This window comes from Microcaecilia unicolor, chromosome 14, assembly GCF_901765095.1.
Source record: "Microcaecilia unicolor chromosome 14, aMicUni1.1, whole genome shotgun sequence".
NCBI classification, from domain to species: domain Eukaryota; kingdom Metazoa; phylum Chordata; class Amphibia; order Gymnophiona; family Siphonopidae; genus Microcaecilia; species Microcaecilia unicolor.
The window spans coordinates 11,566,355-11,579,654 of record NC_044044.1 but is presented as its reverse complement, the minus strand read 5'-3'; the positions used below and the strand labels follow the sequence as shown (position 1 = coordinate 11,579,654).

The window sequence follows — 13,300 nt, the reverse complement described above, 5'->3', positions numbered from 1 at the left end:
AGATGTGAGAGCATCCCACTGTCCTACATCCTTTCCAGCATAAATTGTGGTAACCCCTCCCCATCACATCCAACCTCACTGGTATTAAATATCTCTGCACTAAACATTGAAACATGACGGCAGATAAAGGCCATATGACCCATCCAGTCTGCCCATCCTCTAAGGGGCATATATTCTATAAATAGCGCCTAAAAATCAGCACCGAAAATGTAACACGTTTAGTGTAATTCTATAAAGAATATGCATCCTTTATAGAATCACGCGTAGGCATAAACTGCACCTAATTGTAGGCACCTGTAATTAGTTCTGCTATGAGCAGGCTTAGACGCAGGCGCCTACAGTTAGCTGCAGTTTGGTCATATTCTGTATCAACGTGCATAAAAAAATATAGTGGAATTAGAAAAGGTACAGAGAAGGGCGACGAAAACGATAAAGGGGATGAGACGACTTATCTATGAGGAAAGGCTAAAGTGGCTAGGGCTTTTCAGGTTAGAGAAGAGATGGCTGAGGGGAGATATGATAAAGGTATATAAAATACTGAGTAGAGTGGAACAGGTAAACATGAATTGCTTATTTACTCTTTCCAAAAATACTAGGACTAGGGGATATGCAAAGAAACTATGAAGTAATAAATTTAAAACAAATGGGAGAAAGTATTTCTTCACTCAACGACTAACTAAACTCTGGAATTCATTGCCAGAGAATGTGTTAAAAGCAGTTAGCTTAGCAGAGTTTAAAAAAAGGTTTGGATAATTTCCGAAATGAAAAGTCTATAAGCCATTATTAAGATGGACTTGGGAAAATCCATTACATATTCTAGGATAAGCAGCACCAAATCTGTTTTATTGTTTTGGCATCTTGCCAGGTACTTGTGACCTGGATTGGCCACTGCTGGAAATAGGATACTGGGCTTGATGGACCTTCGGTCTGTCCCCGTATGGCAATGCTTATGTTCTTATGTTCATAATATTTGGGAACAGCCCCAGAAACGCCTCTCTCCAGGCCCCCAAATATGTACATGCCTTAGGATTTACGCGCACATAACTATAGAATATGATATGCAGGTAAATGCTAATTATTGCCCATGGGCAGACTGGATGGACCATTCAGGTCTTTATCTGCCATCACTATCTTACTGTATTAGTGCTGATAATTGGTAGTTATCACCCAGTTATCAGCGCTGATTGGGTTACTACTCAGTTAAGTTACATGTATTAAATTGGGTGCTTGCCAGTGCGCCGAAACACGGCCCGTGTCGGGTCTATCCGTCAATTAATAAACAAGAAACTTTGATCATCTCAATCCTGAAGGCCCAGTGTTGCTTTTTTGTTTCGATAAGAATATAAGTGCCAAATTTAGCAAGCCCTCTTCAGCATAACCTGATATTCATTTTGTTGGATTTTAGATTCCCAAACTGAAGCTCAAGATAACTTACAATTTAAGTACAGTATGTAGGTCCTTGCCTCAAAGTGCTTAGGGCCCTGTTTACTAAGCCGCACTAGCGTTTTTAGCACGCACTAAACGCTAGAGTCACCCATATTTTCCGCGTGCTAATCATTAGCATGCGCTAAAAAACGCTAACACACCCTTAGTGCTGCATAGTAAACAGGGCCCTTAGTATCTGAACTGGTATGTGAGGCAGTAGAAGGTGAAATGACTGGTCCAAGGTCACAAGAAGCATCAGTGGGAGTCCTGGCTTCCCTGATTCTCAACATGGTTCTTTAGGTCACATCTGTAGTCTGAATATTGGCTGGGACCTGCATAAGGATATTTGGTCAGATCCCCCCATTCCCTGTTCCAATGACATCTCCCCCCCCCCCTCCCCAAAGAGCATTGGAAACTCCCCATTGTAATCCCCAAGGACTGTTGGAAATCCCCCATTTCAGTTTCCAAGTAGCATTGCAACCCCTGTTCTGATCCCCCCTCCCTCCTGAACCCTTCCCCAAGAGCAGGTGTTTCCCTAATCTCCCCACTCTCTATAGCTCTCAAGGGCCTACATTCACATTCCCTAGTAGTCTAAGGTCCAAAGGGCATAAGTGATGCCCACTTGCTCCTGCCCATCATGGCTCTGACTTGAAAATGGCTGCTACAACTTCCCCAACCATGGACCGCCCAGGCTCTGTCCACATCAGAAGTCTCCAGAAATATTCAGTGGTACTTCAGGGTACAATTTGAACCTCTTCTACCTGCTTAAATCATTTTGAATATCGACCCCTCAGCCCCAGATTTATATTAGTTGTCTTAAAAATGTTCATCCTTATGTGTACAATGTTATTTTGTTTGATTTAAATAATTCTGTATGTCATTTTTCAGGATTGGTGAAGATGGTAGCTGAAAGTCGCGAGTTCACAAGGAAAATTCCACCCCAGAAGCCAAAGCGAAGTCCTAACACACATTTGTCTGCCTCATTTGATGAAACATGTCTGGGCCGTTCGCCGGCTGTGCTGGCTTCTGGAGCAGGGGCACCACGTGATTTCCGAAGGACAGACTCACATCGGAAAGTCAGAAGCTCTGACACAGAGGAAGAGGAGCCAGTCTACATAGAGATGGTAGGGGATATCTTCAGGGGGCAGGGTACCCCAGATGAGGAGTCTGATGAATGCGAGGCCATATATGAAGAGATGAAGTACCCACTCCTGGAGGACTCTGCTGACCCCAGGGCCAATGGGTTCTCTTCAATGGTGGCCAGGGACCAGACTAGGAGAGAGGCCACTAAAATCCCTACTCCTCCCCTAGCCAAAATGTCTCCATGTGAAATCCCACCACCATTCCCCAATCTTCTTCAGCACCGTCCTCCGCTTCTGGCACTTCCTCAGGCGAAGGCCCAGAAGGGCTCAAAGGCTGGTGCGGCAGTGACAACACAGCAGGGTTCCAAACTTCCTGTGCTGCAGGGTGCCCAACCCAAGGAATCTTCATCAATGCCAACAACTTCCCAAGTGCCTGGGCAGCAGAGAGGAGGAGGAGGAGAGGACAAGGATCAGAGTCTGCTTTGCCCTTCTGGTAGAGCGAGAAGCCATTCTACCCCACTCCCACCTCAAGCCTCTGGCCATCACCGGCCAGGGAAGGAGCTTCCTAATTCTCACAGCATGATCTGCCCCCCAGCAAAGGCAGTAGCTGCAGCTCACTCACTACTTCCAGTCCCTCAGTCTTCTGGGCAGCCCAAGGACAAAGCTGTCTCGTACACAATGGTGTACTCTGCAGTGAAGGTCACCCACTCTGTGCTTCCCATGCCTCAAGCTTCTATTGAACAAAAAACAGAGAAGGAGATATCAGTGGTCCATGGTTTGCTCTGTTCCACTGGTCGAACTACTGCTCAAGGCAAGTCTGCCTCAGTCCTCTCTAGGAGCTCTACACCCCATAGCCTGCAGGAGCAACCGACGCAATCTCCTTTGAGCATGCTGTGGACCTATCCTTCAGCTGGAACAAAGAGACCACCTGCCTATGATGGCGCTAAATCCGTAGTAGCCCCCAAAGGCTGCTCCTCTTCTGTGCCTCAGCCCACGGTCAGGACTCAAGTACATGACCATGGGAACTTTGCCAGTATCTCTTGCTCTCATGTGATCAGTAACTCGGACTCCAGGGGTGTGGCCAGTCCTCCAGAGGAACAGCCCTTTTTCTCGGGGTGGGCTTTGCATAGGAAGCCCTCGTGCAGCCGGACATCCAAGGACCGTGAAAGTAAGTGTGTTAGGCCTATAATTCCCTCCATCATTCTGTTGTATGTAGAGATGGATTCCAAGTCTGGATTGTTATCATAAATCCAGTGGTATTTCAAATTAGCCATTAAAAACATTCCTGAATATTGCCAGTAAAATATGTTGCATATGCCCAAGTAAGGTACTATAGGCATGGCTGGTGTTGAGAGCATTAAATTATGGGGTTTTTTGGACCACATCTAAAGTCCTTCTATGCCAAAGAACACTATATCCTGAGGGACTGACTAATATTTTGCCTTACTATGTGGGACCTTGGCCAATATCATTTACACACACATACAGAGGGGGAGAAATCCTCAATCAGCATCACTCGTGTAAAAGGCCGCCGAAAGATTGGATTGGTTCTTAAAATGGGCACCCAGCCTGTTGTTTAACCACCTGGTGCAGGAGTCTTAAGCCAATTTGGAAGTCCAGTATGTGGTAAATTAGTATATCCACTCCCAATAACTTGTTTCTAGAGTGGTTTGACTGAGGTGATCCCGTGGCTTCAGATTATTGAAGAGAGGTCAACTAAGGCCTGGTTTTAGTCCCATTGGATCTCAGAAAAACAGCAACTGTTAAGTCCAGAGATGAACTGGGGGTAAAAACAGCCATGGCCCAAGGCACCTTGAGAACACAGGTTTCTTTTAGGGATGGACAGTCCAAAAATGTTTGTTTGTTTTATTTCCTGTGCTGTTTGGAGCATTACCCATTTTGGAGTCGATATTCTAAGTGATTTATCCAGCCCAAAATGGCTCCTGGCTGGTTAAATCGCTTGTTGGGGCTAACTGGTCATTTTCAGTTTCACTTAATTAGTTAATGCTGCTGAAAATGACCAGTTAGCTCCCCAAGCAAAACCAGCTATTTTGGGGTGTTCCAGGGGCGGAGTTAGCACTTGGCTGATGAAGCAGCAATACTCAACTGGCCAAGGTCACCTCATAAATTGGACCATATAAAAGTCAGTCCTATCTTTATGCTGGTCCCCATAGCCTGTTAAGTGCTGAATATCACACTTAGGGGCCCTTTTACTAAGGCGCGCTGAAAAATGGCCTGTGCTGGTGGCGCATGTGTTGGACGTGCGCAGATCTATTTTTCAGCAGGCCTGCAAAAAAGGCCTTTTTTTTATTTGTGGCCGAAAATGGATGTACAGCAAAATTAAAACCAGCGTGCTTCCATTTTCGGCCTGAGACCTTAATCGCCACCCATTGACGTAGCAGTAAGTTCTCACACGTTAACCAGGTGGTAATCATCAGCATGCATAACATAAGTAATGCCACACTGGGAAAAGACCAAGGGTCCATCGAGCCCAGCATCCTGTCCACGACAGCGGCCAATCCAGGCCAAGGGCACCTGACGAGCTTCCCAAACGTACAAACATTCTATACATGTTATTCCTGGAATTGTGGATTTTTCCCAAGTCCATTTAGTAGTGGTTTATGGACTTGTCCTTTAGGAAACCGTCTAACCCCTTTTTAAACTCTGCCAAGCTAACCGCCTTCACCACGTTCTCCGGCAACGAATTCCAGAGTTTAATTATGTGTTGGGTGAAGAAAAATTTTCTCCGATTTGTTTTAAATTTAGGGCATGCTAAACATTACAGATGTCCATAGGAATATATGGACGTCTCTAACGTTTAGTGTGCCCTAAATATAAGCGTGCGCTAAAAACACTAGCGTGCCTTAGTAAAAGACCCCCTAAGTGCTACCAGCTGAATATTTATTTATTTGTTGCATTTGTATCCCACATTTTCCCACCTTTTTGCAGGCTCAATGTGGCTTACATTATGCCGTCATGGCGATCGCCATTTCCGGAATGAAAAATACAAAGTATTGTTACATTAAAGTTCATAAATGTTAAGGTAAATTATAAAATAAGTTGGATAAACAGTTCACTTCAGGCATAAGATATAAAGGGCAATGCGTTAATGTTCACTGGTGACAAATTGATTGATGCAATCAATATTGACCCCTTTGATTTGTTCTGTGTACCTTTATTTTCATTTCAGGCGGTTGTGTTGTTAAGAGTGTGCACTCTGCTGAAAAAGGCCTTTTTAAACATTGTGTGGCCACATAAATGCATAGAAATGCATGTGCCGACAAGAGGGAGTGCACTATGCACTATCCCCCGGATTCTATATATCGCGCCTAGAATTCCGCGCCGAAATCCAAGTGTATTCTGTAACAACGTGCATTACTTAATAGGCTTAACAAGTTGATCAGCATTGATAACAGGTCATAACGAGCAATAATGAGAACTAATTGGCAATAATTAGAATTTACACACACAACTCACTAAGTGCATTCTATAATGCACTGTGCCTAAATTCTAACGCGCCGTGGCCAAAAAGGAGCGTGGTTATGGGCAGGGTAATGGGCGTTTCATTGGCATCCCAAAATTTACGCACGCTATTATAGAATATGCGCCTGTGTGTTTAAAACTACTTGCTGGCATTTATGCCACGTTTCCCTTGGTGTAAATGGATTCGCGTAGTTTTAAGTGCCGTGATATCAACTGAGCTTGTTCTATATAGTGCACCTACATATAGGCGCCGCTTACAGAATACACTTAGGCAGAAATTTATTCTGCACGGAGTTTTCAGGAGCCACATATAGAATCTGACCCTATATATATATGTTACTAGGGGTGTAGTTTGGCCAGAAAATAGGTGGAAGCCTGTGTGTGTTTTACACAATAACCCCCTGGACATACAGTAATAGAATATATTTTATGTTTATTAGAAATTTGATAACCCACCATAATTCCAAAAGAATTGGGTCTAGGCAGTTTACAATACAAAATTACACAAAGCATAAGAACGTCAGTGTCAAGATAGGACAAAAAAGCCAGTCAAACAGCAATCGCACAACAGAACTAAAGCAGAAAGTAAAATGAAAACATAAAATCCAAAATGAAAACAATAACCGCTTGTTCTCATTCCACATAGGGTCACTTGTGAAGGTAAACTAATTTGCCTGTTTAGCACCTAATTGGTGATAACCATTGAAAATTGGGCTTAAGAAGCACTAATTGGCAATGATTAGGAGTTGAGCATGGAACTGATCTACGCCCCTACTCTATAAACAGCACACTTACCCTCTAATTCTGTAAAATTGCCAAAAATTGCACACGTAAATTTGGGTGAGCACGCAATTTAATTGAATAACAAACTAATCGGCACCAATAATTGGGTTTTTAACAATTACTGGCACTAATTAAAGTTAATTGAATTTTATACATGTAAATTTTAGGCACAGGATACACACCTAAAATTTACATGCGTTTTGAAAAAGGGGGTGTGGAAACGGGCAGAATGGGGGCGTTCCTAAAATTGTTATAGATATGCACCTAATCTAGGCACGTACATTTCTACCACGTTTCAGTTGGAGCTAGTGGCCATGCCTAAAGCAGGGGCGTAGCTATGCCACGGGGGCCTGGGCCCCTGTAGATTTGGCCCTGGACCCCTGCCGATGACCCTCTCGACCCCCCCTCCTGCCGCCAACCCGCCATCGCCTACCTTTGCTGGCGGGGGACCCCAACCCCTACCTACCGTCCTGCAGGATGTCAGACTCAGAAACGGAACGAAGGAAGAAGAGGACCTCAGCTGGCGGGGGTTGGGGTCCCCCGCCAGCAAAGGTAGGCGATGGCAGGGGAGGGTTGGTGGCGGAAGGGAGGGGCTAAAATGTGCCCCCTCACCTCGGGCTCTGGACCCCCCCTCCCGCCGAAGTCTGGCTACGCCCCTGGCCTAAAGTTATCAAAACCACACAGCCAGTTCCCAAGTGTATAGTTATTACAGGGCTACCCTGTATTTGTTCACACCGGAGCCTGCAAAGGCCTCTCCGGTACTATGTAAGCCACATTGAGCCTACAAATAGGTGGGAAAATGTGGGATACAAATGTAACAAATAAATAAATAAAGTCATCCACGTTCGCTAGTCAATTCATTTCATCGATATATTCTCTATTTCCTAGTGACCTCTGCGGTGCTCATTGCCAACTAACTTTCATCACAATGGATCTAGCACCCACCTCTTCATCGGTTCACTATGTATGTAGTGTCTCCAGTGGCGTACCGGGGGGGGGGGGCGGTGGGGGCGGTTCGCCCCGGGTGCACGCCGCTGGGGGGGGGGTGCCGCGCGCCTGTCTGCTCCGCTCGTTCCATGCTCCCTCTGCCCCGTAACAGGTTACTTTATTTTTAGTTTCTATTTTTAATTCTTATTTAACCAGTATATCAACTGATACTCATATAAAGTTAGGCCTGATTCCTGGGCGCAAGCGCTATTCTATAAAACTGCCCCTAAATTTTAGCATGGCTTAAAGAATAGCTCTTTTTTCAGCACCATATATAGAATCTAGCCCTCCATTTCTATAGCGTGCATCTCCTAAACGGTGTGGTCATGGGAGGGGCATGGGTTGGTCGGGGCATGCCCAGCATTAAGATGTGGTTTTATAGAATACTTGCATTTACATGCCTAATGCCAGTAGGTTGGCGCGAACAAGCCTTTGGCTGGCATAAATGCTGTCCCCTAAAGTTAAACTACCACAAAACAATGGGAAAGCAACAATCCACAAAAAATACAATTTCCATATGTCAGTATTTAATATTCATCTTCCCGGGACTCTACATAGTACTCCTAGAGAGCTGCATTGAAATCCAGGCGTATGGCTTAACAAGCTAATCAGCGTTGATAATAACAACACTTAACAAGCAATAATAAGCACTAATTAGTAATAATTAGAATTTGTGCGCACAACTCGCTACGTTTATTCTGTAATGAACTGTGCCTAAATTCTAATGCGTGCAGTTCAGAAGGGGTTTGGCTATGGGCGGGGAAATGGGCATTTTGTAGGCGTTCCAAAATGTACACGCATGGTTATAGAATATGGCCCAGTGCGTGTAAATCTACGTGCAGGGATTTTACGCCACATTTCATTGGTATAAATGTTTTAGACACTGGGATATCAACTAAGCATATTCTATATACTGTGCCTAAATCTAGGCACCGCTTATAGAATACGCTTAGTTGGAAATGTTTACCATGTGGATCTTTTAGGCGCCAAATATAGAATCTGGCCCTCTATGCTTATAGATGGTGCTTATAGATAATGAAATATTTTTAATGTACATTTAATGTGATTTTCCTTCCGGAAATCACTAAAAACCCATCTGCAAGCAAGCCTATCCAAATGACCCAAACTAATTCTATGAATCCTACTACCCATCACATATCCAGAAGACGACGACGACGATGACCTTGACTATCTTTTCCACCAAAATTCCATATGCTTATCCAGTAATCCATCCCCCTCCTGCCTCTTCTACCCTTGCCCACACATCTCCTACTCCTTCACCCCTGTCCTTCTCTACCTACCCATCACTTTTGTTTATTCTGTTATAATTAACTTTTATTTTCTTTATCAATATCCTGTAATCCCTATTACTATGTAAGCCACATTGAACCTGCTTGAGTGGGAAATGTAATAATAATAATAAGGACCATCACAGACCTCAATAAGGTCTAATATTGTCCACTGGCCTCTAATCATTGCAAATGTAAAAAAAAAAAAAAAGTTAAGGTCATATAAACAACGGAGGAAAAACACCCACAGGATCTAGAAGTAAAAACAGATTGTTTTTTTTTTTTGTTACATTTGTACCCCGCGCTTTCCCACTCATGGCAGGCTCAATGCGGCTTACAGGTACTTATTTGTACCTGGGGCAATGGAGGGTTAAGTGACTTGCCCAGAGTCACAAGGAGCTGCCTGTGCCTGAAGTGGGAATCGAACTCAGTTCCTTAGTTCCCCAGGACCAGAGTCCACCACCCGAACCACTAGGCCACTCCTTTTTTTTATCATTTTCAACTTTACTTAGCTTGCACAGAGAGACCCACAACCAATACGACCCATGTTTCACCAATAGGCTGCATCAGGGTAAAAGCTCTGTCTCGTCAAGATTGTACTCTTCCACTGAGTATGAAGATGGATAGTTTTTTGTAGATGTGGAAGAGTAACTAAGGTAACCACTACTAGAAAGAGCATTTTCCAGATAACAGGCTTGAGTGAAGCATTGGCTCAAATGGCAGCTTCTTAAGAGATTTAAGGATGACGCTGAAATCCCAGGGCAAAGTCTTGTTCAGTTTAACAACTTGGTTTGCGATTTGGATGCATCTAAAATTGTCCTCTTGATTCAGCTGGATTTCATGCCTGCATTTGATTCAGTTGGCCACTCTCTTCTCTGGTCTTGTCTACATGAATCTGGAGTGTGAGGGTCAGTGTTTAACTGGTTTTCCTTGTATTGCTCTAATCATCTTTTCCAGGTATTCTTTAATGATACTCTCTCACTCATTTCCACTTTCAAGTAGAGTTCCACAAGGCTCAGGCCTTGCCCCTTGTCTGTTTAATATATTTTTTATCTCCATTTGCCATATTTGCTCAGCAGTCAGGGTTTTCACCTTATATTTATGCCGATGACATTCAGCTCCTGATAGCTAACAACACTTGGGACCAATCTTTTCAAAATACCGTTCTTGCTGGTTTGAACCAATTATGCTCTTGGTTCAATTATAACAAGCTCTCTCTGAATCCTTGCACACGTGAGGTTATTTGGTTCTCAGGCCAGATTCTCCTCCATCTTACCAACTCTCTTTTAAAGGACTCAATTTGCTCTTTGGGTGTGACATTTGCCTAAAGCTTAGTTTCTGTAAACACATCTCATTCAAGATCTCTAACATTCTTTCAACTCTTAGGAAAATCTGGTCTTTAAAACCATATCTTGATAATAAGGCCTTAAATACCCTATTTCATGCATTGATTCTGAATAACTAGACTATTATAACTCTTTGTTAGTTGGTCCCCCATCCTACCAAATTTACTTACAGCTTGTTCAGAACAGATTTTATACAACCTTACTACTGCCGAGACTCACAATGCTTACTATTCTGTGATGCCACCCTGCCTAGCTTCTCTTCTAATTCCTTACCAGCCAAGTCGCTCACTCAGATCCACCGGGACTAACCATTTGGTTATGCCTATTATTGGCGTGTGTGTCTCATTACCTCACACGAGACAGCCTTTTGTTGCTGTGCCTCATAGTTTTGGAAACATTTCCTCACGGATTTGCAATCCATTACCTCTTGCCCTAAATTTAAGACTGCCTTGAAGACTTGCCTTTTTAAGTAGGCTTTTGAGCCCTTTATTAGATGAAGGTTATTTTCCTGACCCTCTTCATTTGCCACTGACCTCCTTTTTCTCTGAATCTCTCTTTTATCCTATTGTGGTCAGTTATTTATGTGCTGTTTTTAATTCCATAGTAAAAGGTTAATTATGATGTGCTATTGGAGAAGAGGATGTGGTCCCTCTTCACAAAAGTGGTGACAGAGAAGAAGCTGGAAACTACAGGCCGGTAAGACTCACTTTGGTTATTGGAAAAGTAATGGAAGTGGTGCAATGATGATTCTGTACTCAGCCAGTCACTATATTTATGACTGACGTGTGAACTGCGCACTTCTCAATACTATATTATATTTATTTACACTACATTTTGAGTTTATCACCACATACTTTACATTATTCATTTCATTTAGTGTTTAAAATACCTAATTATAAGTTATTTATTGGAGAGGTCTCATTGATTTATTTTTTCCTCTTTCAGTTTTTAGTTAAAATTTAATGCCAAGAAGTGCAGAGTGATGCACTTGGAGTGCAGAAACCCAAAAGAGAGATACCAGATAGGAGGGGAGAGATTGGTAGGCTCGACTCAGGAGAGGGACCTTGGGGTGATGGTGTCCGAGGATCTGAAGGTGAAGAAACAATGCGACAAGGAGGTGGCTGTGGCCAGAAGGATGCTAGGCTGCATATAGAAGGGTATAACCAACAAAAAAAAGGAGGTGTTGATGCTCCTCTACAAGTCGTTGGTGAGGTCCCACTTGGAGTATTGTGTTCAGTTTTGGAGGCCGTATCTTGAAAAGGATGTAAAAATACTTGAAGCGGTGCAAAGAAAAGCTAAAAAATGTTATGGGATTTGCGTTGGAAGACATACGAGGAAGGACTTACTGACCTGAACATGTATACCATGGAGGAAAGGAGAAACACGGGTGATATGATACAGATGTTCAAATATTTGAAAGGTATTAATCCGCAAACAAACCTTTTCCAGAGACGGGAAGGCGGTAGAACTAGAGGACATTAACTGAGGTTGGGGGGGGGGGGGGGGGGGACACAGACTCTGAAATAATGTCAGGAAGTATTTTTTCACGGAGAGGGTGGTAGATACTTGGAATGCCCTTCTGCGGGAGGTGGTGGAGATGAAAACGGTAATGGAATTCATAACTGTGTGGAATAAACACCAAGGAATCCTGTTTACAAGGAATGGATCCACAAAAGCTTAGCAGAGATTGGGACAGACTTTTATGGTCGGTGCCCTGAAAATGGCAAGGACAAATCAAGGTCAGGTATATATATATAAAGTATGACATACAATGAGTTTATCTTGTTGGGCAGACTGGATGGACCGTACATGTTTTTATCTGCCATCATCTGCTGTGCTACTATGTTACTACCACGTTGCTGTTTAGGCCACAGCTTGCCCGCCTGTAAGATGCACTCCAGTGCAAGTGGCCATATGTAAATTAACCCTTTGTCTAAGCTTTGCAGCATTATTTCACAGTTGTGCAGCCTGTTTGGATATAGCAGCTGCTCTCATCTTCCATGCTGAGCACTTCAGCTTTTGCAAGTATCACCATAACAACATGCAGGAGGTGTTGCCAGCGGACAAGATGCTGCAGGCTTCAGATAAGCCTCCCAGCATTTGTAATTAACATTCTGGGAGGCTTTTGTGGCAGGAGCTGGAATCATCACACTGCTCCTTAATCAGGAACAGGTGAAAAAGAATAGCATGGTGACAGAGGGCAAAGAAATGGGCAAAGCCAACAATAAGACCGAGTATATGAGGATAGTGGCTCTGAGAAATGAGTTCTAATTCTGGTTTTGATTCTAGGCAAGTGCCTGTAAGTCACTGTGTTTTGCTTTATGTAACCCCCTGTTATATTGAAGCCCTGTGTGGGAGGAACCCAGCATGGAAATAATTATGAGCCCATCTCACACTGGAGGATGTCTTGATTCATGGAATCTCAGTGTGGGGTGGAGCTAGGGTTACCATATGACCGGATTTAGCCGGACATGTCCTCTTTTTGAGGACATGTCCGGGCTTCCGTACGGGTTTTGCCAGTCTGCCCGTTTGTCCGGATTTCTGGACAAGCGGGTGGGCGCGCCTATCCTAGCCTCTCCTTCCCTTACGTACTATCTACTGCCCTGGTGGTCTAGTGACCTCTTCGGGGCGGGAAAGAGCCCCCTCTTTCCTGCCAGGAACGCTGCCCTTGCCCTGCATCCTGTTACTGTGACGGTCTCGGGATTCAAAATGGCCGCTGAGAGTTCCATGTACGTCAACACAAAGACATTTAACTAATGAAGTCACAGAGAAAGTGATCTTGCAGTAAAAAAGTCTTACACCACTGCGGGGCTTGCACCAGTTCCTGCATAGCAACATTACCTTGATGACGGAAAGAAGATCCTCCACCTAAATTTTTGCAAGCTAAGTAGCTATTTTTATTGAA

General features: G+C 43.8%; 1 protein-coding gene across 1 annotated transcript in view; it reads left to right on the top strand.

The window, feature by feature from the left end:
- Window positions 1-13,300, top strand: part of LOC115458286 (neuronal tyrosine-phosphorylated phosphoinositide-3-kinase adapter 1-like) — a 97,133-nt gene that overhangs the window by 45,972 nt on the left and 37,861 nt on the right. The window contains exon 3 of the mRNA XM_030188149.1: window positions 2,314-3,675. Within this exon, the coding sequence (XP_030044009.1) occupies window positions 2,314-3,675 (1,362 nt within the window). The remainder of the gene's footprint in view (window positions 1-2,313; window positions 3,676-13,300) is intronic.